At 32.9% G+C, this 21770-nt stretch overlaps 7 protein-coding genes across 11 annotated transcripts; 4 read left to right on the forward strand and 3 right to left on the reverse strand.

Moving 5' to 3' along the window:
• The first annotated feature begins 86 nt into the window (after window positions 1-86).
• LOC108964962 (protein-serine O-palmitoleoyltransferase porcupine) lies at window positions 87-2151 on the forward strand. Of its 3 annotated transcripts, none has more exons than XM_018927050.1 (3): window positions 87-506; window positions 549-868; window positions 1370-2151. In XM_018927050.1, exons 2-3 carry the CDS (start codon window positions 604-606, stop codon window positions 2062-2064), a joined length of 960 nt encoding a protein of 319 aa, XP_018782595.1. In that variant the 5' UTR covers window positions 87-506; window positions 549-603; the 3' UTR covers window positions 2065-2151. The 3 variants fall into 3 exon arrangements, with proteins under 3 accessions (XP_018782595.1, XP_018782596.1, XP_018782594.1); XM_018927051.1 differs by having other exon boundaries at window positions 549-749; XM_018927049.1 differs by having other exon boundaries at window positions 88-403; window positions 466-506; window positions 549-2151.
• Window positions 2152-3934: 1783 nt separating this feature from the next.
• Window positions 3935-4949, forward strand: LOC108964956 (TM2 domain-containing protein CG11103). 2 transcript variants are annotated; one of them, XM_018927034.1, is made up of 2 exons: window positions 3935-4229; window positions 4309-4949. In XM_018927034.1, the coding sequence occupies exon 2, from the start codon at window positions 4341-4343 to the stop codon at window positions 4875-4877; it is 537 nt and encodes a 178-aa protein (XP_018782579.1). In that variant the 5' UTR covers window positions 3935-4229; window positions 4309-4340; the 3' UTR covers window positions 4878-4949. The 2 variants fall into 2 exon arrangements, with proteins under 2 accessions (XP_018782579.1, XP_018782580.1); XM_018927035.1 differs by having other exon boundaries at window positions 3935-4213.
• Window positions 4950-5146: 197 nt separating this feature from the next.
• On the reverse strand, window positions 5147-6921 carry LOC108964954 (cathepsin B). Its single transcript, XM_018927032.1, has 5 exons — window positions 6803-6921; window positions 6601-6740; window positions 6298-6546; window positions 5826-5993; window positions 5147-5759 (listed from the first exon to the last, which is right to left on the reverse strand). The coding sequence occupies exons 2-5, from the start codon at window positions 6733-6735 to the stop codon at window positions 5280-5282; spliced, it is 1032 nt and encodes a 343-aa protein (XP_018782577.1). The 5' UTR covers window positions 6736-6740; window positions 6803-6921; the 3' UTR covers window positions 5147-5279.
• Window positions 6922-7250: 329 nt separating this feature from the next.
• On the forward strand, window positions 7251-8673 carry LOC108964953 (syntaxin-16). The gene is made up of 3 exons (XM_018927031.1): window positions 7251-7504; window positions 7565-7698; window positions 7759-8673. Exons 1-3 carry the CDS (start codon window positions 7421-7423, stop codon window positions 8609-8611), a joined length of 1071 nt encoding a protein of 356 aa, XP_018782576.1. The 5' UTR covers window positions 7251-7420; the 3' UTR covers window positions 8612-8673.
• LOC108964955 (RNA-binding protein pno1) lies at window positions 8628-10323 on the reverse strand. Its single transcript, XM_018927033.1, has 3 exons — window positions 9989-10323; window positions 9842-9935; window positions 8628-9115 (listed from the first exon to the last, which is right to left on the reverse strand). The coding sequence occupies exons 1-3, from the start codon at window positions 10186-10188 to the stop codon at window positions 8702-8704; spliced, it is 708 nt and encodes a 235-aa protein (XP_018782578.1). The 5' UTR covers window positions 10189-10323; the 3' UTR covers window positions 8628-8701.
• A 389-nt stretch (window positions 10324-10712) lies between these two features.
• On the forward strand, window positions 10713-12876 carry LOC108964967 (synembryn). The gene is made up of 2 exons (XM_018927060.1): window positions 10713-10887; window positions 11032-12876. Exons 1-2 carry the CDS (start codon window positions 10807-10809, stop codon window positions 12634-12636), a joined length of 1686 nt encoding a protein of 561 aa, XP_018782605.1. The 5' UTR covers window positions 10713-10806; the 3' UTR covers window positions 12637-12876.
• A 1677-nt stretch (window positions 12877-14553) lies between these two features.
• On the reverse strand, window positions 14554-19427 carry LOC108964968 (cyclin-dependent kinase-like 3). 2 transcript variants are annotated; one of them, XM_018927061.1, is made up of 11 exons: window positions 18906-19427; window positions 18385-18725; window positions 18181-18330; window positions 17572-17762; window positions 17239-17445; window positions 17023-17181; window positions 16856-16952; window positions 16696-16802; window positions 16500-16631; window positions 16242-16421; window positions 14554-16175 (listed from the first exon to the last, which is right to left on the reverse strand). In XM_018927061.1, the coding sequence occupies exons 3-11, from the start codon at window positions 18265-18267 to the stop codon at window positions 14732-14734; spliced, it is 2604 nt and encodes an 867-aa protein (XP_018782606.1). In that variant the 5' UTR covers window positions 18268-18330; window positions 18385-18725; window positions 18906-19427; the 3' UTR covers window positions 14554-14731. The 2 variants fall into 2 exon arrangements, with proteins under 2 accessions (XP_018782606.1, XP_018782607.1); XM_018927062.1 differs by lacking the exons at window positions 18181-18330; window positions 18385-18725.
• Between the last annotated feature and the right edge of the window lie 2343 nt (window positions 19428-21770).

Below are 21770 nucleotides of genomic sequence, written 5' to 3' on the forward strand. Positions count from 1 at the left end.
AACATATAAAACGATCATTTTCACCGTTCCTAMTTAATAGGTATATTTTTATCAAAATTTCTGTTTCAATTTTTATATCATAAGGAGRTAAGGTTTAAATGATTGATATAGCAGAATTTTAAATTGTAGCTGTGTAATAATAATAGTAAATAAGATATATGTTCATATATTCRCTTTTAAGAGTACGATTACATAACAAACACAAAATAACATATTGAATAACAAAGGGAAGCACAGAAGCTGAAAGCGTTCATTTTYACTTTCTTTATGCTGGGCTCTCTTCGGTAGCAAAGTTTTATCTGTCCAGCATAACGAGAAAAGTATATCACTTTTTACGATTTCGTTATATTTCATTAAAATGCAACCATGAGAGATGCGTCAATGGAGACCGGCATTGGAATATGTRTGTTTTGCGTGTATTTAAGTATTATAAACATGTAGTAAATATTCAATATATGTATGTAGCAAAGGAAGTAAAAGTGTGTAAAGGATCAAACCATTCAAAGGTAAATANAATATTTATAAAAATTAAAATTCAATTTCCACAGATTAAAGATAGACGAAGTAATTTCCGTTAAAGCTCGTAAAAATAAATCTGAATATATGTACCTGTCATATTACAACTATGATGAGCCACTTGATTATGCCGAAGAGGAGTATGATACCATATTGGAGGAAAATCTGTCAATTAATTCGTGGGCAAACATTTGTGAAAGCTGCATTATACCATCCACTATGCAAATTATATGGTACATGACAGTTTTACTTGGTTTTAGTCTGTTATGCCGAATGGCATTTGTATTTTGCTATTACCTCCCAAACAAAAAGGAGTGGGTTTTACATCTAATTTCTATATCAGCGGGATGCGGTATGTTAATTGTTGCTGTGGGCACTAATTCATTTTTTATTATCTTTTTTGCGATTATTTCGTATTCGATTTTTCATTTAGTAAATTTGTTTTCACCGTTTAGAAAAAATATTGGTGTCATTATGGTAATATGTACAATTTTGACACAGCTTTGCTCCGAGCAAATATGGAAACATCAAATAGCTTGGCAAATGATTAAGGGATCCATCATGGTTGTGAATATGAAGATTATATCTGTAGCTTTCGAAATGGAGCAAACAGTATTGAATAGTCAGCGCGGTATTATTGTTCCTAATGTATTTTCCTTTTTTGGTTATATTTTTACTCCTGCAAATTTAATCGTTGGCCCATGGGTTCCATACAGTGCTTATTTGTATAGCATTCGCATGAATCCACTACATCAATTTCGTATGCGAAAAGTGATGTGGTGCGGTTTTTGCTGTTTACTTTCGCTTGGTTTTATTAATTTGTCGAATTGCATTGTACCATATTTGATTTCAGATCCTCCTCTAATTTGGATACGAATATTTCGTGATGCATTTGCGGTTCGTTGTAGCCATTACTTCGTCAGTTTTTTGTCGCAAGCTTCAATTACCGCTGGTGGTCTGTGCTTTGATAAGGGCGATAAACCGAATAAATGGTTCGGTTACATGGTTACACAGCCTATACACATCGAATTCCCTAGGTCGCTGAGTTCAGTAGTACGAGCATGGAATATACCCATGCATAAATTTCTAAAAGAATTTATATTTCGGGGAATTTATAAACGTTTTAAAAGTCATTTTGTTGCAATTTTTGTAACATATTTAGTTTCATCACTTCTGCATGGCCAGTATTTTAAAATATACTTAGCATTATTTTCACTGGCAATATTTGGTTTTGTAGAAAGCAAACTACGAAAAAAGATTTCTATTGCTTTTAATGCGTGTGTTACTGCAGAAGCTTGCCAAAAGCCATGTAATTTTAAATACTGCCCCAGTAAAGGTTGGCGAAGCGATGGCGCGCTATTAGTAAAACTGACAAATATTTTATTTTCATTGGCGACAATTTTCCATTTAGCATACATAGGTGCAATGATGGAATCTATAGCTGACGAAGATAATGATTTTGTCAACAATTTAAATGTATGGTCGGCAGTAAATTTTATTAATCATTGGCTAGTGTTGCTTACATATGCTCTTTATTTAGTTATATAAAAAATAGTGTAAAATGTAAACGCTTAAGTGAATTATTTATAGTTTTGGAAATAAATAAAAGGYTTCGTGTAATTATATGAATTCAAAGTAATGATTATTTACTAAGGAAACCTTAACTTTCAGTATTATGTTATATGAAAATAAGTAAAACTATGGTCGAGAATATCTACTCTATTTTCTGGCCGATATTGATGAATTCACATCCCGAAAGCAAAACTGCCTAGGATAACTGCATTCTGCAATGTATCTTTGTACGAAACCCGTACTTTTCCGCATAGACAGCAACCGATCGTTCTTTTGGAAATTAATTATTGGAATATTATAAAAAGGAATCTACCTCGACACACAATAAAAGGAAAGCTGGCTGACTCAATGCAAGCAGCCTTCTATCTCTTGATAAAGCATCAATGTACATACATACATAAAATGCAAAGCAAGAAGTATTTTAGATAGTTTAAAAAGAACTGTAAAAACGAACAGTTACGTAAATTTTAGAAGTACTTGCATTTTATTTTCAATTGTGAAATAAAATAATAAAGAAAATAAATACMTWTATGTACATACATATGTACATAGTTCCTTTAAAACATTGACTAGCCATTTTTTGTTAAACCCATATTATCCTCGCAGTTTTTATCATAATACCTRCAAACATTGTCAAAAAATCTTGAAAATTGGACCAAATTATTGAGCAGATATTAGCCTACCAAGAAAACATCAAATTCATGTCCCGTCGCACAAGAAGCATGACAACTTTGAATATCGAACATCGRCGTGACTGCTAATGTGTTAAGGGGAATATACTACCCCACGTATGCAAATGTTTCGGATAGTTTTCTTAACTCCGCAGAATCCTAACTCTTAATTTTAACAGAAATATATGGTTCCTAAGACGGACAAATCTAACCGATTCTCTTGTGTACATGTGATTGTTCATCCTTTTCAAAGCATGGGAAGGGTGACTTCGCATTGCTCAGGAATCCAAATTTTGACAAAGCTTCGTTTTTGTATGTGAGTCGGCTAAAACTCTTTCAAATATGGGAGTTTCGATAGTGGTGACACGCTGAGTTGAGAAAAACAATGAACAATGAGAAACAATGATCTTCTGTGGCAATGATTATTGTTTTACAATTACTAACTGCATTTTGTAATTTTTTTTTATCTAAGTTGTATAACTTCTTGAAGCGTTAAGAAATTTACCTGGGGATGAAAAAATTTAAACCATATAGCATAATCAGAAAAAAAATGTTTGAATTGATCTACAGTTGTATTTTTTATTGTCAAATAAGAATCTTGGAAATATTTTCTTCGCAATAACATTTTCCAGGTGACAATGACAACCTTGTATAACTGATGCGCGGAGCAAAATGCTCGCGACAGACTGCAGCAGCACGACAGTGAACTGAAAACGGCGTTGTGAATCCTACTACATGAACGTTTGTGAGAGGGCAGCAACATAACAATAGCCGGCATGTACACAAAACAACGCAGTTGTCCATTTTGCATGTACACAATTTCGTTGCGGCCATACTAATACCTTRCATTTCAATGAAATTTTAATATTTTGTTCAAAGTGAAATTTTTGTTAACAGTTGTTATTATAAATGATGTAACAGAGCTATTTTATGCTTTTATATCGCCCTGCCGTCGTGTAGTCGTGCAGCTGTCAAAATAGGTCCGTCCATAAGAACGTGTGTATTTTAATATTTGACAGATGTCGTTTCCAGTCTGTCGCGAGCATTGTATTCCACACATGATAGTGTAAAGCTGTATTTAATGATTCCGTTCCGCCCTTCCGTAGTGACAACTTAGTTGTTGTTATGCTATTTGTGATTTTTTTTTTTTGACTATATTTGAAGTATTCTTAAACTAGCTCGAAATTACGTTAAATATAATTATTTATAATTATGTAGACCATTTTAATAATTGGATTCTCATTTCAATGTTTTACAATATGAAAAATTATAACTGAAAAGTTAGTTGTGTCAAAACAATATATACAAGTTGAACATTGGTACTATTGCTCAAATAGGATCAAGAGAGAACAACAAAACCTAAGTTGTCACTACGGAAAGGCGGAGCGGAAATCACTAGTTGCTGCTTAAGGAGTAATGTTAATAAGTTGTAAAACTTAGTATTGTTATTGGAGGTATAAAGAAACTATGGTAATGCACAGTAAACACATTCTATTTAATCCTTTAACTGTATTAATTGCTTTGGATTTAATTTCACGTATGAGAGTAGTGAGTGCTATTCATGCACGCAGTGAAAAAGAAATGCAAACCACAGCTGTTCAATCGGTTGTACCTATTACGTCTCCATCGTCTTTAACTGGTTCAGCAGCAGTATCCTCAGATTTCAACCCACTTGGACCAATGGTTATGTGTTCGTTTTTGCCTCGTGACTTTTTGGAGTGCAAAGATCCAATTGACCATGATAACAATAATACAGCCAGGGCAGTAAAAGGTTACGGATGTCTACGTTTTGGAGGATCTACGTATGAAGAAGTGGAGCATACAGAAGTTCTGTGCACWGTATTTTCAGATATTGATTGTTATGGACCACGAACATTTTTACGGGACGGTGTGCCCTGTGTGCGCTACACAGATCATTATTTTGTGACCACACTTATATATAGTATTTTATTAGGGTTCTTAGGTATGGATAGATTTTGTTTAGGCCAGACAGGCACAGCCGTAGGAAAGCTGTTGACACTCGGTGGCGTTGGAGTATGGTGGGTTATTGATGTTATCCTACTTATCACAAACAACTTGCTTCCAGAGGATGGGAGCAATTGGAACCCTTACATATAAGATGGAAGTACATATAGTATTTCCGAAATATTGTGATATTATAATAGAATAAAATTGTAAATTTAATCATAATTGCTAGTTATTGATACTTTTCATTAATTGACCAAATTTAGAAATGTATTATTTAATAATTACTCAATATCAATATTAATAAAAGCTGCTTTCATTTGTTTCAAGTTGAAAGAACGTATTATATTCTTTAAAATCATTTTGTTTCGTATTTTAATTAATATACAAATTTCGTWAGATATACAAATAAAACGCAGTGCTTCTCAATTAACAATTCAAATATAGATAYATATATACGTATGTATGCATTAATATATTACATATTAATAATTTCCAATAAACATGTTTCAAGGTCTAAATTACGAATTTTCTCCCCTATATTATATCCGATACTTAGTTATTTTCAATCCTGGGAATACCTGCAGATATCGAGCTTTCGATTCCGCAGTGATCTTCGCCMCGCAAAATTTTAAAGTATCCATTATTTCCCCAATCCGTATTCCATGAATTGGCTATTAACCAGTATGGTGTATTATTTTCTACTCCCCAACCTAAAATACGAATAGCGTGACCTCCAAGGGCCTTTCCCATTACATGTTGATAAACACCGTCTTTGTACAATATTAAATCTTCATAAACTGTAAATGCTCCCTCAACAGGACCATTTTTATATATTTCTTCTTGGATGTCTCGTTGATTGCGGCCGATAGAATACGCTTTAGCACCATAATGTTTATCCTTTGCGTAATCACCTTTATAACTAGCTTGACATTTATGTTGGCATCGGGGAGTCTTTCCATGTTCACCATCGCAAGCTGGACGCGTACCATTTACGTGATGTTCACATGGTGCAATCTCATATGGACGACAACCCTGATGTAAGACAAATTAAATTATACAATTTGTTTATAAAACGATATGTATAACCATAGGCTTTACCTGATTAGAACCAAAAGCACCACCACTAACTATACCCTTTCGAGTCCAATAGCTCCAGGCAGCTCCTGGAAATCCCCCGTTGCATCCAAATCCACATGTATGGCAACATGATACCAAGTCGTCAGCAGAAAAGTGAAAATTTTTGGTTCCGTTGGAATGAATGCAAAACTATCCACGGAATATTGAATTTTTAATAAAAGTGTAGGTTTTAGAGTTAAAATTATGCATGCGTACTAAATAAACTCTACAGTATTAATGGCAAATTCTGTTGATTGTATGTATTAAGAACAAATGACTAATGCGATAAGGTTTATTATTAATAACAAAGCATGTACATATTTATTTTGCACTTAATACACATATGTTTATGTATAAGTGTAAGAGATAGTTAACGAAACGCAAAAAAGTTACAAACAAAGGAAAATATATGTATTTCGATCAACTGTACTCAATTTGTATAGCATTCACTTACCCTATCTGACATTGCTTCCACTGCTCCAAACGCCCAACACGATCCGCAAGAACCTTGATCCCGTATTTCCGAAATAGTAGGACACTGAGACCATTGCTTTCTCGAATCAAATTGCTCTGGCAATTCAATATCGCTATCACCAGATTCTTTTATTAATTGTGGCAGTGCGAATTTATGCGAATCTGGGTGGACTCCCATTAAACCACGAATGTATTTCTCACCGATAGATTCAGGAAAATTCCTTCCCGGCTAAAAAAAATTATATTTAATTAAACCAATAAGTTCCTAAATAAAGTTTCTTACTGTCCATGTTTTCGCATTATTGCGCACCAGTTCAATGAATTCATTTGATAAAAAATGCGCATCAGTTGCATCTTTTTCTCCAGATACTACGATAGCAACAGCCAATAGAAAAAAACCAATGAAAATAACTCTCATTTTCGCTAAAACAAAATGATGTTAATATATAAAAAAAAAATTAGGAGTAATTAATAAAAATAATTACCTAACTACAAAAGGTTTTCAAGTAACAAAGAATGGTATAATGTGAGCTTATCGAAATCGCACAACAAATTAATCAAATTTGCCAATAAAATATGAAACCTAATGTTGAACGGTTGTATAGAGGAGTATCTTTTATTACAAAAGGACAGTTTTGAAAGCTTTGTGTTACATTATACTCAGACCTCACCTGTGATATAATTTTCTAAAAGCGATCAACACCATACTTTTTAGCATGACTACGCTGCCTCTTCATAGGTAAAAATTATTAGAATTATAAAATTCTGCTATTCATATGTGTATATATTCGTTCAAAATTTCAATAATATTTTKGTAGAATCTAGTGGAACATATAAAACTATCAAAATTTCAAATCAATTCAAACGAAATTTATCTGAATAATTATATCGGCTTGTATTGCCTACTTTATATTGACATCTCGATTGAAATTATTACCTCTAATATTATTGCGTTACGTCGATTGTTTATGGAAACAACTAATAAACAGTATACATTAACATATGGATGAAAAATTAATCAAGTGAAAAGTGAAGTTATTGACGTTGGATATCTGCAATAACCTTTTAAAAATAACTAATGTTTTAATTCTGATATAAACAATATGACTTCGCGTAACCTAACTGAGGTTTTTGTGATAATGCGCAATAATGCGTCCAAACATCGAAATTTGTATTCTGAAAGCAGAGTATGTTATTTAATMTTAAATATAATGTATGTTTTAAAAGGTATCTTCCATTTTGGATAGATGACAGATGATGCAGAACGTTTAATTAATAATTCAATCCGCGATGCAGAGGAAGGTTTAGAAATGCGGGATGACTACGGTACTCCTCCTTTGTGGATAGATAAGCTGGAGGAAGTACAATACACTTTATCTAAGTATTCGCATATATAGGTTTTCTTATCGGTGTAGTAAATTTAATTTAAACAWTTTTTTAGAATAAAGCCAAAACTTGATGAATTAGGTTCATTACATGCAAGACACCTGTTGCAACCTGCTTTTGATGAAAATTTTGAGGAAGAGAAGGAAATAGAATGCCTTAGCCAGGAGATTTCGAAACTTATCACATCCACTCACCGACATATACAATGTATTCGATCGAGTCTTGGTATAGGAACTAAGAAGGAACAGCGGTTAACAGAAAATGTGGTTACTTGTTTGCTAATTCAATTGCAAGAATTGACCTCTAAATTTCGTAACAGCCAAAGTAACTACGTACGACAACTGAACTCCAGAGAAGAACGTTCACAAAAATATTTTAGAAATGATGATTTCACAAACATTGACTTGGTTTCGGGTACTACAGATTATCATGATAATTTCGTAGATACATTTGATAACTTTCTACAACCCGTTTCCTCTGTATTAMATAATAATATGTCCACTAATAAACGTGGGTATTTATATGATGATGAATCTTCTGAACAAATAGATGAASATTTTCAACGTCCTATATCGAACCGCATGACTAAACAGCAGCTTCTACTTTTTGAAGAAGAAAACACTCGCTTCGCAATTAATCGTGACGAAGAAGTCACCAAAATCGTAAAATCCATTTATGATCTCAATGATATATTTAAAGATCTTAGTCAAATGGTACAGGAACAAGGTACTATATTAGATCGTATTGATTACAATGTCGAGCAAACTCAGACAAGGGTATCTGAAGGACTTCGGCAATTACAACGCGCTGAAATGTATCAAAGAAAAAACCGGAAAATGTGTATTATTATGGTGTTGGCATCTGTAACTTTATTTATGCTTCTCCTCCTTATTTTTACAAAGTTATAAATGTGAAAAATAAATATTACTAATTCAATATATAAGCAAGTTATATTTCATCACCAACATAATAATAATTATAATTGATTATCTATTTTTTCACATACGTTCAGACAACCGACTAGCCACTGATCGGAGATTTCCATATACTTTACTTGGGGGTGAACCCAAAATAAGATTACAAATGGCTCTCCGTGCTAGTTGAATATTTTGATAGCTCCCTAAGATGTGAATTTTGCTGTCAGCCAAAACAATGCGAGTTTTTGTAACATTTTCTATAGTGAATTTTGTGCGACCTCCTTTGCCTGCCAAACGTCCTATTGCGCGACTCAAGTGATCACCACGTAGAGTTTTTACATCCTTTACTTCAAATGTTTCAACAAATAAATCTTCTAAACGAAGCAACGCCAAAGCGTCATCCACATCGAATCCACAAAGGAATGCTTTAACAAAATCAGCACCTTTTTGAAGATTAGATATGTCAGGTGTTTCATCGCTAATTCTTAGCTCTACCTAGATAAATAAAAACCATTAYATTTAATTTGCATGAATAAATTATTCTTTAACAATGGTATGTGATTTCTTAAGGGGTTACATGGGTTTATGGGTTTCAAAAAATCTAATTTTTTTATTGTCTCTTTAAATTTTACAACGTTGAGAATACTGTCCCGATTTTTCAAGTTGATCCGAGTAATAGTTTTGGAGATACAGYCTTGGGAATGGAAACTTGTGTGCTCGAGGCTAAGTGCGCCGTCTTTAAACGCCTTTTTCTCGAAGATGTATTTTTGAAGTCGATTGGCAAGATTTCTCGAGAACTACAGAATCTTTATCTACCTTTATAACTASCATCTTTTTTAAAATTTACAAAGGTCTTTGATATGCAATTCTTAAATACTTTTACGAAGGACTTTTTATCGAAATTTCAATATTATTTGCAAAAATTTCTGATAAAAATCCAATTTTAATTTTTTTCTTCGTCCAAGTTCTAAGTTAAAGTTTTAACTAAAACACATATTTTTTCACTTTAGATGATCCCACTAACGCCGGCGCATCAATGGCCGATTTAAATTTGCTTTACAAAAATTTCAGAATTTCTTTTTAATAACAATAAAAAATTCGAATCAAATATTTAATTTTTTATAAGAGTAAACAATTTTTGAAAAAGGATGCACTTTACCCGAGGAAACCCATGTAAATTCTTAAATCAAGTTTCAACCATTTTATGATCATTATACTTACTTGTTTCGCTTTCATATTAAATCTTATTTGTAACTTCATATGTTCGACTACCGGAGTAAATATTTTCATCCAATGTTCTTTAAGAGATGAGTATCTAACAATTTTTAATGTCAGTTTCYAATTAAATATACTGTACTGTGATAATACCTGTGTGGCGGAACAGAAATTTTCCTAGTATCACTTTTTTGTCGTTTTGCACGCGGTGCTTGGAGTCTTTGCTTTGTTTCCTGCAATGGAGCYTCCTCGTCAACTTGCATCGCTGTGTTATAATCTGCAGATCGCTTTGGAGCCTTTTTAGTCACGGTAGACGGTAAAAAATCATCACTATTTATATTTTCCACTTCCATTATTAGTTTTCTTTTTAAACGTATCTTTCACCACAAAATATAAATTTTTWTGATTGCTTTAAAAACTTCCACAAATAAAATGTTACAAAAACATGTGGCTGAAAGTATTCGTAAAAGAAAAGTCAAACTTATTTACATACAAAAATAATTTGACATTCAATATCAGAAAAAATTCAAAACAGTCTATAAAATATAACAGGATGTCTTCACCTTCAATTATATTAGAAATGTTCTGAAAGCAAATCTGCATAGAACTCTAGCATGCTACATTGATTTGAATATTTGAGTATGAATATGCCCACCTTTAACTTAAGTTCGTTACATTGTTATTAAATGCATATATAAAAATCCTCGTATTAAATGTATCCCAATGCATAATAAGTCAATCGTAATCGGCGAATGGAATAATTTTTTTTCTATTGCAATCAAAAGAAATATTATATGTATCGATCACTTTATGAAGTTTATAGATATTTATGTTGGTAATAAATGTGAGGTGTAGACACAGAATTATCGTACTGCAATACATGTATAATATGCCTAGTGAATGCATTTGTTTGGCTTTAGAGAGAAAAAGTTTTAAAGTTTTTTCCCTATCTTTTTAAAAAAGAAATTTTAATGGAAGAACACAAATTAGAGGAATTGCGTAGCAAAAATTTTAGTCAGATTAAATCTATATTGACCGAATTTAAYACAAAAGTAAGTATAAAATACAAATAATGGTTGATATGAATATATATATAATCACGTATTTATATGTACATATATGAACATAGATTATAAAATCTAAAACAACAAAACACCGATGTAATATTTTTTTTTTTATTATTCTCAACTGATTAGAATGATGACCTATTCAATTTTTCGGCTTTCCATGTGGATGGGCGCTGGCATGCTTTGTGGCGTGCACTCTTTGATATACTTAAAGACGATAGCTTACAGGATTTGCATGATCTAACTTTAAATAGTGTCCGTATCCTCACCAGAGACAAATGTAGTTTACAAACAGAGGATTTAGAAGAAGATGTATGTTGTCTTCTTAAACTAGCTCATTTGGAGCATCCTGAAGCTGTAGAAGTTTCTGATGCTACTGAGCTAACTGGTTGTGAATCGAATGTGATTGACATTGATTCAGACGGTTCAACAGTTCAAAGTGTTAATGTACACTGGAGTGGTAACACAACMAGAGTTGTAGTTGAGTCTCTTAAGTGTCTGTGTAATTTAGTATACCAATGTGCAGATCGCCGTCGGCAATGCGTAAAATCTAACATTACAGATGCTATTCTAAAGCGGATCGCTTCATCTGTACAACATCCTCCTTCAGTTGAATTTTTTGATATGAAATTGTTATTTTTAATAACAGCAATGGAGCCAGCAACCCGTACACGTGTACAAATTGATTTAAATGGGGTGGCTTATATGACTGAATGGCTTGATGAAAAACTTGTAGAGAAAGATGCTAGTGATGAGCATATGGATTTATTATGTGAGATGCTAAAGGTAATGTTTAATATTACTACAAATTCTGACAGAAGCCCAAATGAAAATGAAATTCAGAGTCGACACTTGACTGGTGTGCTACGAAAGTTGCTATTAAATTTCGGAGATCTAAGGAATGACCGAGAACGTAATATAATTATGCACGCTATTAACCTTTTGACAAATATTTCTAGTAGTTGTTTGACAGAGTTGATAATGAAAAGTGAATCAGGAGGTCCGGACTCATCATCTTTATTAATTTATGAAGGATATAATGTGCGTGCATTAGAAATAATTACCAGGTATTTAAAAGTGATATTAGATGAACAGGAAGAAGCTGCAACATCTAATGAGCTAATATCTCCAGTTCTAACATTGCTGGTGAAGTGTGCACGAAGTGATAGGATTTTGCGTCACTATATTAGAAGTGTAGTGTTACCCCCATTACGAAATGTTTATACACGACCCGAGGTGGGAAATGAACTACGAAATCACTTATGTCGGTTTTTGACTTTACCAGAAATGATGTTGCGTGATTTAGCTACAGAGCTACTTTTTGTGTGCTGTAAAGAAAATGTATCACGCATGGTAAAACATACAGGCTATGGTAACGCTGCTGGTTTATTTGCAAAACGCGGTCTCCTAGGAGGCCGGCACGTCGAAAGCATTGATTATTCTTCAGATAGCGAGRACAGCGATACAGAGGAATATAAACAAGTGCAACATAATATCAACCCAGTTATTGGATGTTATGAGGCTCCGAAAAAGAGTCCTTTCGAAGGTATGTCTGAGGACCAGAAGCAATATGAGGCCATGCAGCTTGTAAATCTAATGGACAAATTACACAAAACGGGAGTGGTACAACCTTGTCGAATTGGTGAGGACGGCAAACCACAACCAGTAGATCATATTTTACAATTGCAAGAGGAATTACCTCAACAACAAGCGGATCAGAAACGTAAAACGTAAGAGATTTTAGTAAACTAGAAATGATAGCCAATTTCAAATAAATGATAAATATTGAAAGTTGAATTTTAAAATGTAAACGTAAATAATAAATTACATTTATTTTTGAGTTGTTTACTCTTATAGCCGTATTATAAAAAAGTCGTTAATGTTAATTATATAACCAAAAATTTTGTATGTATTACATATTATATCTAAAAATTTATACTTACGTGTGCTTCAATAAAATACTAAGAATAAGAATTTGAATTCATAAAATTAAAAGAAAGAATTGGTATTGTTAGAGTATCAAGATTTCTCAGTCTCTAAAATAATATATAGTATACCATCTGATTAAAAATGACTCGAACTGACTGAAAAAGCTTTATTTTCAAGTGTGTATATCAAATTAGTATCGCCTTCAAAATTAGGCTTCTTAGCCAATACAATAGCCATACTCTTTTTTTTATATTGTAACGGATTTGCAATAAAAGTGTAAATAGACCAGTACGGGTCAATAATACATCTCAGTAATATTATGAGAGGCAATATACATATGTATGTGCCTACATTACTAAAACCAATATACTTAACTCTTTTGGTGCCGGGCGAAACAGAGGTGCCTATGCGAAAAAACCGTCCGAATTTCGCAGTTTTTCAAGGGTTAGAACAAACGTCGTYCAAAAAAAGTTCAAACAAAAAAATAATTTTTTTAATTATGTTGTAATGAAATTAGATCATTTATAACGCATTATAAATTTATTTTGAGATAGACTTCTGCCGCAATGCGAGTAAACCGCTTCAAGGCGCGAGCCGATGTATCGGCTCTGGTACTTTTCGCAAGTACAGCTGGAGGCGATATATCGGCTTCCGTCACTTAAAGGGTTAATAGGGATGTAAACCATTCGTCGTTTCATCGGATAATGAATTTGAACTCATTTGAAATTTTTTTTGTATCCTGAATAAGGTATATTAAGTTTTCCACAAAGTTTGTAATACCATGAGCTGAGTCGATTTAACCACTTGCGTCTCAATTTTTAAGATGTAGATTTGACATAACGTTTTTTCCCAAAAGCTGCTCATTTATCGGAACCGCCGATATTGGACCTCTATAGCATATAGTTGTCATAAAAACTGAACGACATATACATGTCCTTTATGGGAAACTTTTTTTTTACTAGATTTCTTCACAAATTTGGAATGAATTATTGTCCAAGGCAATGGTAAAGTCCTCTCTCGATGAACAAAGCCAWAACACATTTTAAATGTGTGCATTGTCCTCTCATGTTATGTAATTATGACATTCTAATAAAAGTAGGTAGATCTATTCTTTGGATTGGACATAATTAATTCACAATTCCGACACAAACAAAAATTAATTTAATGAGAAATCGTTTTTGTGCTCTCGTAAAATAGTAGTTAAGTTAAACTAACGGTAGTCAAATTTAGTATAGATGCTCACCATAGAGCCATGTGTAGTTTAATGTACTAATTTAAAATATTTAAAATTGGTGTGAAAATTACCTTCATTGGTTAATTTTATGAACTGAAGTGAAAAGGAAAAATATGCTTTTATGCAAATTTATTTGGCAATAGGAAGATGCAGAAAGTCAATTAATAATATACTAAATATGAAAATTTCCGTACATAAGGCCTATTATTCCGATAATATCGGTAAATATTTTAGGAAATCTACTGGAGTTAAGGGACACATTTTGATCATATCAATGTGACTTGGAGTTAAAATCTCATAAAATCGGTCTAGCTTTGTAAGATATATATTTGTCAGAATATACGACTTCTTAGGAAAATTATTATCTTGGACATACTRCATTTCCGTACGAAAAATTATTGAATTCGGTTTGAGTTTATMCTTCTCATGGCCTGTAATATGAGATTATTAGCCCTTTAATTGGATAAGATTAAAATTAACAATATATGTAGTTCTTGAAAATATTCAGTGAATATAGACACTCATACAAATATATTTTAATTGGATATATACAGGTAAGTACATATATGCATGTATATAGAATTACCATTAAACGTATATAAAAACGCGCATTTAATAACATAGATAAAATGGCAGTTATTCTAGCGTAGAATAGTAAAATCAATTTCATTGACAATTTGTTAATGTCTGCTTCGTTAAGTGGCTACTATGTTGGGCTGGTCGCGCTATAAATTTCGACATGGGTCTGCCGTTGCGATGAATATTGTGTGTAAACTGTTGATGCGTCTGATGAATTTTTGATATGTTAGAGTGCGCGTGGAAGGACTGATGTTTTTCTTCTATTAATACGTCTTTATTCGACATTTTCGTCGATCGGTCTACAATATATTCCACTCCTTCGTGTTCAGCTGTAGCTATAGGTACAGCTCCAACGTTGAGAGTACCATTAAAAATCGTTGAATTAATGCCATTTTTACTTCCAAATTCACGAGTTACCTTAGCAAGCAAATCATAATAGGGATTTTGTTTTGTGTTGGACAAATTTTGTTGTATTTGTTGTTGATGTCTATTGTTTTTAACATCGGATTTCGTTCGTTCCTGGTATGCCTGTTGCTGAGTATGGGGACGAGTATGTTGTATTTGGTTATTAGTTGCGTTTCGGAAGTTATTTTGGATTTGACTTTGAATCTGACTATTACCCTTACTATGCTTTTGTGGCGATTTTTGATGCGTATAACTAAATGTTTCTTTACAAAATGACTTTACTTCTTTTTTGTATTTTTCTATTTCTTCCTCTAATTTTTTCAATCGTTTTTCATAACATAATCGATCATTTCCTCTGACAATGTTTTCAGTAGACTTTGTCACACCACCGCCAATGTTATTCGTTACGTCTGATTTTGAGTTCCGAACATATGAAGGCTTCTTTAAAAATGGAGCGCTGTTATTGTTGTATRGATCTTGAACTTCTATGTCGATATCTGGATAAGCAAAGCTACTATCTTGCTGCCGGTATTCTAATTTTTGCTGTGTAGAATATTTATTTTGTTGTTGCTGAAGAAGATGAGTGGTTGCTTGCTCTGTTTTGTGTTTTTGTTCACCTTTACTTATCGACGACGAGCTACGGTGTTGTCGCCGTGTGCTATCAAGTTTTTTTAGTGTGCCGCTCGGCGATGTAGTCTGTCGACCTACTAGCTCTCCCAATTGTCCTCCTAAACCTACTCTACCATCTGGGAGACTAGCGTAGCCTGCATCTATGGAATGACGCTTGTCAATAACATTAACGGGAAAATGATCATCACAGCTTTCATGTACTTTTAGGTGCTTCTTTTCTTTTAAAACTTCTACTGTTTGCTGGACAAAGTATTTGGAAAGTGTTTTGCCGGACTTGCGTTTTGCATTAGGAGATGTTGTAGTTAACTTTTTAGTGGGTTTACCGTTTATACTGGGCACGCTGATAGATGGTTGTGTTTCACTTTCGTGTTTCTCCGGTCGAGTTAAATACTTATCTTTTGATATATATTTGTCCTCTGAGATTTTGCCTTGCTTAGTCCTGTGGGGYTTCTTTAATGGATCAGTCTTATCGTAGGATTTTGAAAGCTTGTGATCTCTGTACTCGTAAGGCGATACCTAGTTAAGTAAACTTATGTATTAAAGGAATTTTGGCGCTACTTACTTTTGATTTATATTGGAACCCTTAGCAGTTGCAGTCGAATGCCGTTTGTCTGATTTTTCGTTATGTTGAACAATTTCATATAACTTTGACCGATATTCAGGTACCGTCAGACGCACATCATCACGGAATGGTGGCAAAATGTCCACACTCAATTCAATTTCTGGTATAGAGTTGCGAAATCTTTGGTGTTTTTAAAAGATATACCTGTTTTATAAAAAATCGGTTTAAATTCTAAAATGGTCTTTCAGACCACCTTACTTTTCTACGTATGGATGGCCAAGGGCTTGTTTCGCTGTAAGTCGAGCCAAAGGGTCTAAGACTAATAATGATTTGACCATATTTAAAGCATCTTCTGGAGCATCAGACAACATTTCATTTAACGATGTTTTCCTGTAATGCACACAGTGAAATGAAAAAAATGAACATAAATATTTTTACTATATCTTAAATGCACCTTTCACGTGAAATCTGTTTGCTAAGAAGTACGGATCCAAAACCAGCTCCCACTGCTTTAACGTCGTGATCTGTTATTTCTGGTAGAGCTGTTACTATCCTTTCAATCTATTAACCGTATATATATAAATTACATTATTATGCAAATATGCGTTACTTACTTGATTAACAGTACTACTGCCTTGAAACAATGGTTTTCCACGTATCATTTCACCAAGTATGCAACCCAAGCTCCACATATCGATCCCTTTAGTATATCTTTTGCAATAATAATACACCGCAATTGCAATTATAAAGCGATAGTTTTCAAATAAATAACTGAAAATACCTTTTACTTGCGACAAGAATTTCTGGAGCTCTGTACCAACGCGTAGCGACATAATCTGTAAGTATGGGCTCGATGACGTGATCACTAGTCATATCGTTATTCTCTCGCATTGGCCGATTYGAAACAGAGCGTGCTAGTCCGAAATCGGCCAATTTACATCTATAACGACAAGCATGAATATAGGTTCAGTTAAAGTTGGGAAATTGTCTCAGTCACCTGCATTTACTATCTATGAGTACGTTACTTGGCTTCAGGTCCCTATGTATCACATTTCCGGAATGTATATACTTAATGGCATTAATTAATTGGTACATTACATATTTTTTATGAATATCCTTCAAAATAGTGCCCTTCTTAATGATGTTATGCAAGTCACTCTCCATATATTCAAAAATGAGGTATATGTCTAAATTGTTCGATGCTCTGAAAGATCCAATTAACTTGTGTAAATCAAAAGCTTTATTAAGCATATTTATTTAAGGACGGCAAAAATATAATTTTTTTTAATATAAAGCCCTAGGAAATTGTGTAGTGGGCTTGCATACTAACCGATATACAGTTAATAATCGTATGACRTTGGGATGAGTACGAAATGCCTTTAGAAAAACAATTTCACGAAAAGTTCTTTGCGCATCAGTTTCATCACGAAATGCGTCAAAAATTTTCTTTACTGCTACTGTTTCGTTTGTACGCTTATCCATTGCTTTCCACACAATGCCATATGCTCCTTTACCCAAGCGCTAGAAATTTTTAAAGACTTATTATTCTAGTTAAATAACTATGTATGAACTTATACATTTTAATCCACAAATGAAAATGCGGTATAAATGCGGTAAAAATAATTAATATTGCCGAGTCRTTGATTTAAACTTCAAACACATTGAAATTGGTAAAATAACCAATACAGTTCGGTGAAGGAATTAAGCAGTCTTAAAGAGGGATAACATCCTGCTTAATGTTTAAATTTGATGATATCAATAAAATAACTGAGATATTGCAATATGTTAAAGAGATTTTTCTGTCGGTTATATTTGTGAAAAAAGTATGTTAAGAAAGTGTAATGCGATAGTTTAATGTGCATACATACATGAGTCATATTTTATAAGTTATTGTTCATCTTTAGTTTCAGCCTTAGCATTTTGATCAAAAGTGATTTACCTTTTTTATATCAAACATTTTCGAAATATTTTCGTCGATCTCGGACATTTTGTGCTTCTCTTGTTGAGTCTTGGATTTGGTTGTCATTGTGAAGCTCTACCACACGCTTGATTGGGAAAATTGGAACTGTCGATATCTTACAACACGCAACTAGACAGAAGACATTACTATTTTATCGAAATAAAGGTTATCATAACACATTACATTTTTAAACTGTGCAACCGGCTGTTAGCGGCTTGGTATTTATGTTCGCGTTGGAGAGCCTTTTTTGTTTTTTGTGGTGTTGTTACTCAAGTAACCCGAAACAATATACCTAGATACATATGTATACATATGTACGTACTATATGAGATACAATAAAATGTTGAATCCAAACGGATTTGTTAGATCGATGATAAAATAGAACCGTTGCACTATTATTGAAAAAGGAACAATAACGTCAATCCTATGAAACGTTATCAATGAAGTGATACAATGTTGAGTGCAATTTCGTGCATACAATTGCAGTTATATTCGGCTCTGTCAGGCCAATCAAACTCAATCAACTGAAATATATACATACACAAAASATACGTACACATTAGCTGAAACCTAATAAATAAATATGTATAAAGGTATAAAATCCTCGGAATCAAATTTCTTAACACGGTATATGCAAACCATTTCCATTTTTATTTTTGGTAAACGTCACTATTGATGTCAACCTAAGAAAAATTATCACTCACAGTATCACTGTTGATATTCTCTGCGCTTTCAGTACAATATTATGATTTTACAGCAGCTGCAATTGTTAGATATGGAGTTAAGATATGTTTAGAGGCAACACAGGTGGATAATTATGAGCTTGGATCAAGTGTTACCACATTTTTGATMGTATGTTTCTCCTGATACGCCAATTTAAAAACATTTACATGGCTGAGGACACTGCCCTATAATCGTTGTTAAATTTTTCTTTTAAGGCTAATTGCACTTAATCAGTTTAAAAAATATAGAATGTATGCATGTATCTATGTAGTAAAAACTACGTAGTCTTCACTTGAATCTTTGCACAAATTATTTAGACACTTCCAACTGATATTAGCTGTAGACATTGGCGTTTAGTTTTCGGAGTTGACCGAATTTTGCGCACTGGACTTGAGAATATGTGGATAAATGCTATTCTACTCCTTTTATKTATGTTTATTTTTGATAAAAGTGTACAAAAAGTTTTTAAAATATACATATTTGAGATATTTCAACGAGCTATATTCGATATTTTCCACAGTCAACTTTGTTAGGAGCTGCACGGTGAAGTCACAAATGAAAAAAGTTATCACTAAAATAGTATTGTTCAATTGAAAGTTTCTGCGAGGATACGTAGTGCATTGTCGCAACTTTTATTTTTGAATATTTATTTACATGTGTACATATGTATGCGTATGCATTTCGTACATACAATGGTATACCATAAGTATGTACATACGTTTGTTTGGAACTTAACGATTTAGTTTTTGTGCACAAATTTGTTTACGTTTGGTCGCTATGTGCTAGTTGTTGACCATAGCAACAATGTAAGTTCGTTTCCTGGTGACCCGCAAATATACATACTTGTGTATAATTTGTATGCATACTTACATACGCGCATTGATGTTGAGGCTATCCCTATAAGACCTGCAAATCATGTTAACTCATAATTTACTTTACAACCTCTATCACATTTGGAATATTTGTCCGCCGTCCTTTTCTAAACAAGCCATTGGCAATGTCTGGCGCGATTTCAAATTCATTATACATATTTATTATTATTACCATACATTATTTTATCTGTCGGAACATTGTGTGAGTATGTATGTATGCACATATGTACGTAGGAATAGCTAGTACTCAGTTAGTTTCCTTTAATAAATATAACTTAAKAAGTAATTAATACCTCTATTAATGAAGCTAAAAATTTTCTAATATTAGTCTTGTGTTTGAAGTAAACAAATTAATATAATTTTACATAAATAACAGGATGTGCAAAGAGCTTATGCTAAATTGGTCTGATCTGAACAATTCAGAGCTTACAGCGTTGCCTCGGTCAATAACCAATGCCAAATTTCTTTAAGATATGTATCTTGGCAAATAAAAAAGTATTCCATACAAGGACTTGATTTTGTTTGATCAGTTTCTAAGGCAGCTACATGCTTCCGACAAGTGAGTTGCTCCTAGGAAGAAAAGAGCGTATGGAAAATTTCAGATCAATTTCCCAAAACAACTAGCTCGCATATATGTATGTATGTATACAGACAAACAGACGGACAGGTAGTCACACACGGCAACATAGACTAATSATGCTGATCATTTATATATATACTTTATAGGGTCCCGACGTTTCCTTATGGGTTTTACAAATTTCGTTATAATAACTGTTTATAAATCGCTTTATAACCAAATACAAGTCTGATATTTTTCTGATCAGTTCGATACTATTTTACAACCGAAGCATGCACACATGTATACATACATACATATATTATATATGTATTTGTATATATATTTTTTGCCTATGCATATTCATAATAATGATGATTTTAACGGAAGAAACGAAGTTAAAGAATTGTATCTGCTTCGTAACATGCGCCAAAAGGTATGCAATTGAAAACATAGTAGGAACATATTTATGCCATGAAAACCATATTCTTGGGTGGTTAAAAATGTTACTGCCTATATTACATATTTTGTTTGGTCTGGCACATTAAACCAGAGAACGTGAAGTGTATATACATATGTACATATGCATTATCAAAAACCGTGGTGTAGATAAAAAAAACTGAACATTAATATGGTAACATGTATGTGGATGTAAATTAAAAGTTATATGACGTAATTGGTGGTAATACCATCGAGTTTATGATGACTGAATGCGTCTAAACATACATACACATAGTATGTATTTTTGCACCAAATGTAAACATGMAGAGACATATGTATGTATGCATGTTATGTATGCTGAAAAATAGAGAATCCGCAAAGAAATATAACAATTGATAATTTTGATAAGTATGTATATACAATTATAAATTGTCATATAATTAACACACATTTATTACACATTCTTATTTTATAAAAGTGACTTTGCCAACTTCTCAGCTGCTTGTTTGACTACTTGGTGAAATGAGTGTGGTCTCTTTACTGTCAGTTTGTTTGCAATTCAATGTTGAGTTTTGAAACACATTAGGGTAAACCGATTAGTGACAGAAACAGCTGTAAAGTTGCTTACATACTGAAATCATATAATTTAATATATTCTTTTAAGAGTATGGAATTCAGAAATTATTTACTTTAAAATCGATCACTTATTGAAAGATTRCGAAAGCTGCCTTCTTATCCTTTAAAGAAGAGCAACAAAAGTGAAAAATTTGTATGAGAAAATAGAGGCGGTATTCACATTACCTTACGTTTGGATATATGTATATATGAGAGCGGTTTTCACCACAGTTCATGTACATATACATACAATAATATGTGAGTACTTTGCGTGCTAGTAATCAGCTGCGTGGTAGATAGGCAGACAGACAGACTCTCGATAAACAAGCGACTAGTTAAATTTCTTCTCACTAACTGTGAGT

Source organism: Bactrocera latifrons, unplaced genomic scaffold (assembly GCF_001853355.1).
Source record: "Bactrocera latifrons isolate USDA-ARS-PBARC rearing strain unplaced genomic scaffold, ASM185335v1 scaffold_130, whole genome shotgun sequence".
Taxonomy (NCBI): domain Eukaryota; kingdom Metazoa; phylum Arthropoda; class Insecta; order Diptera; family Tephritidae; genus Bactrocera; species Bactrocera latifrons.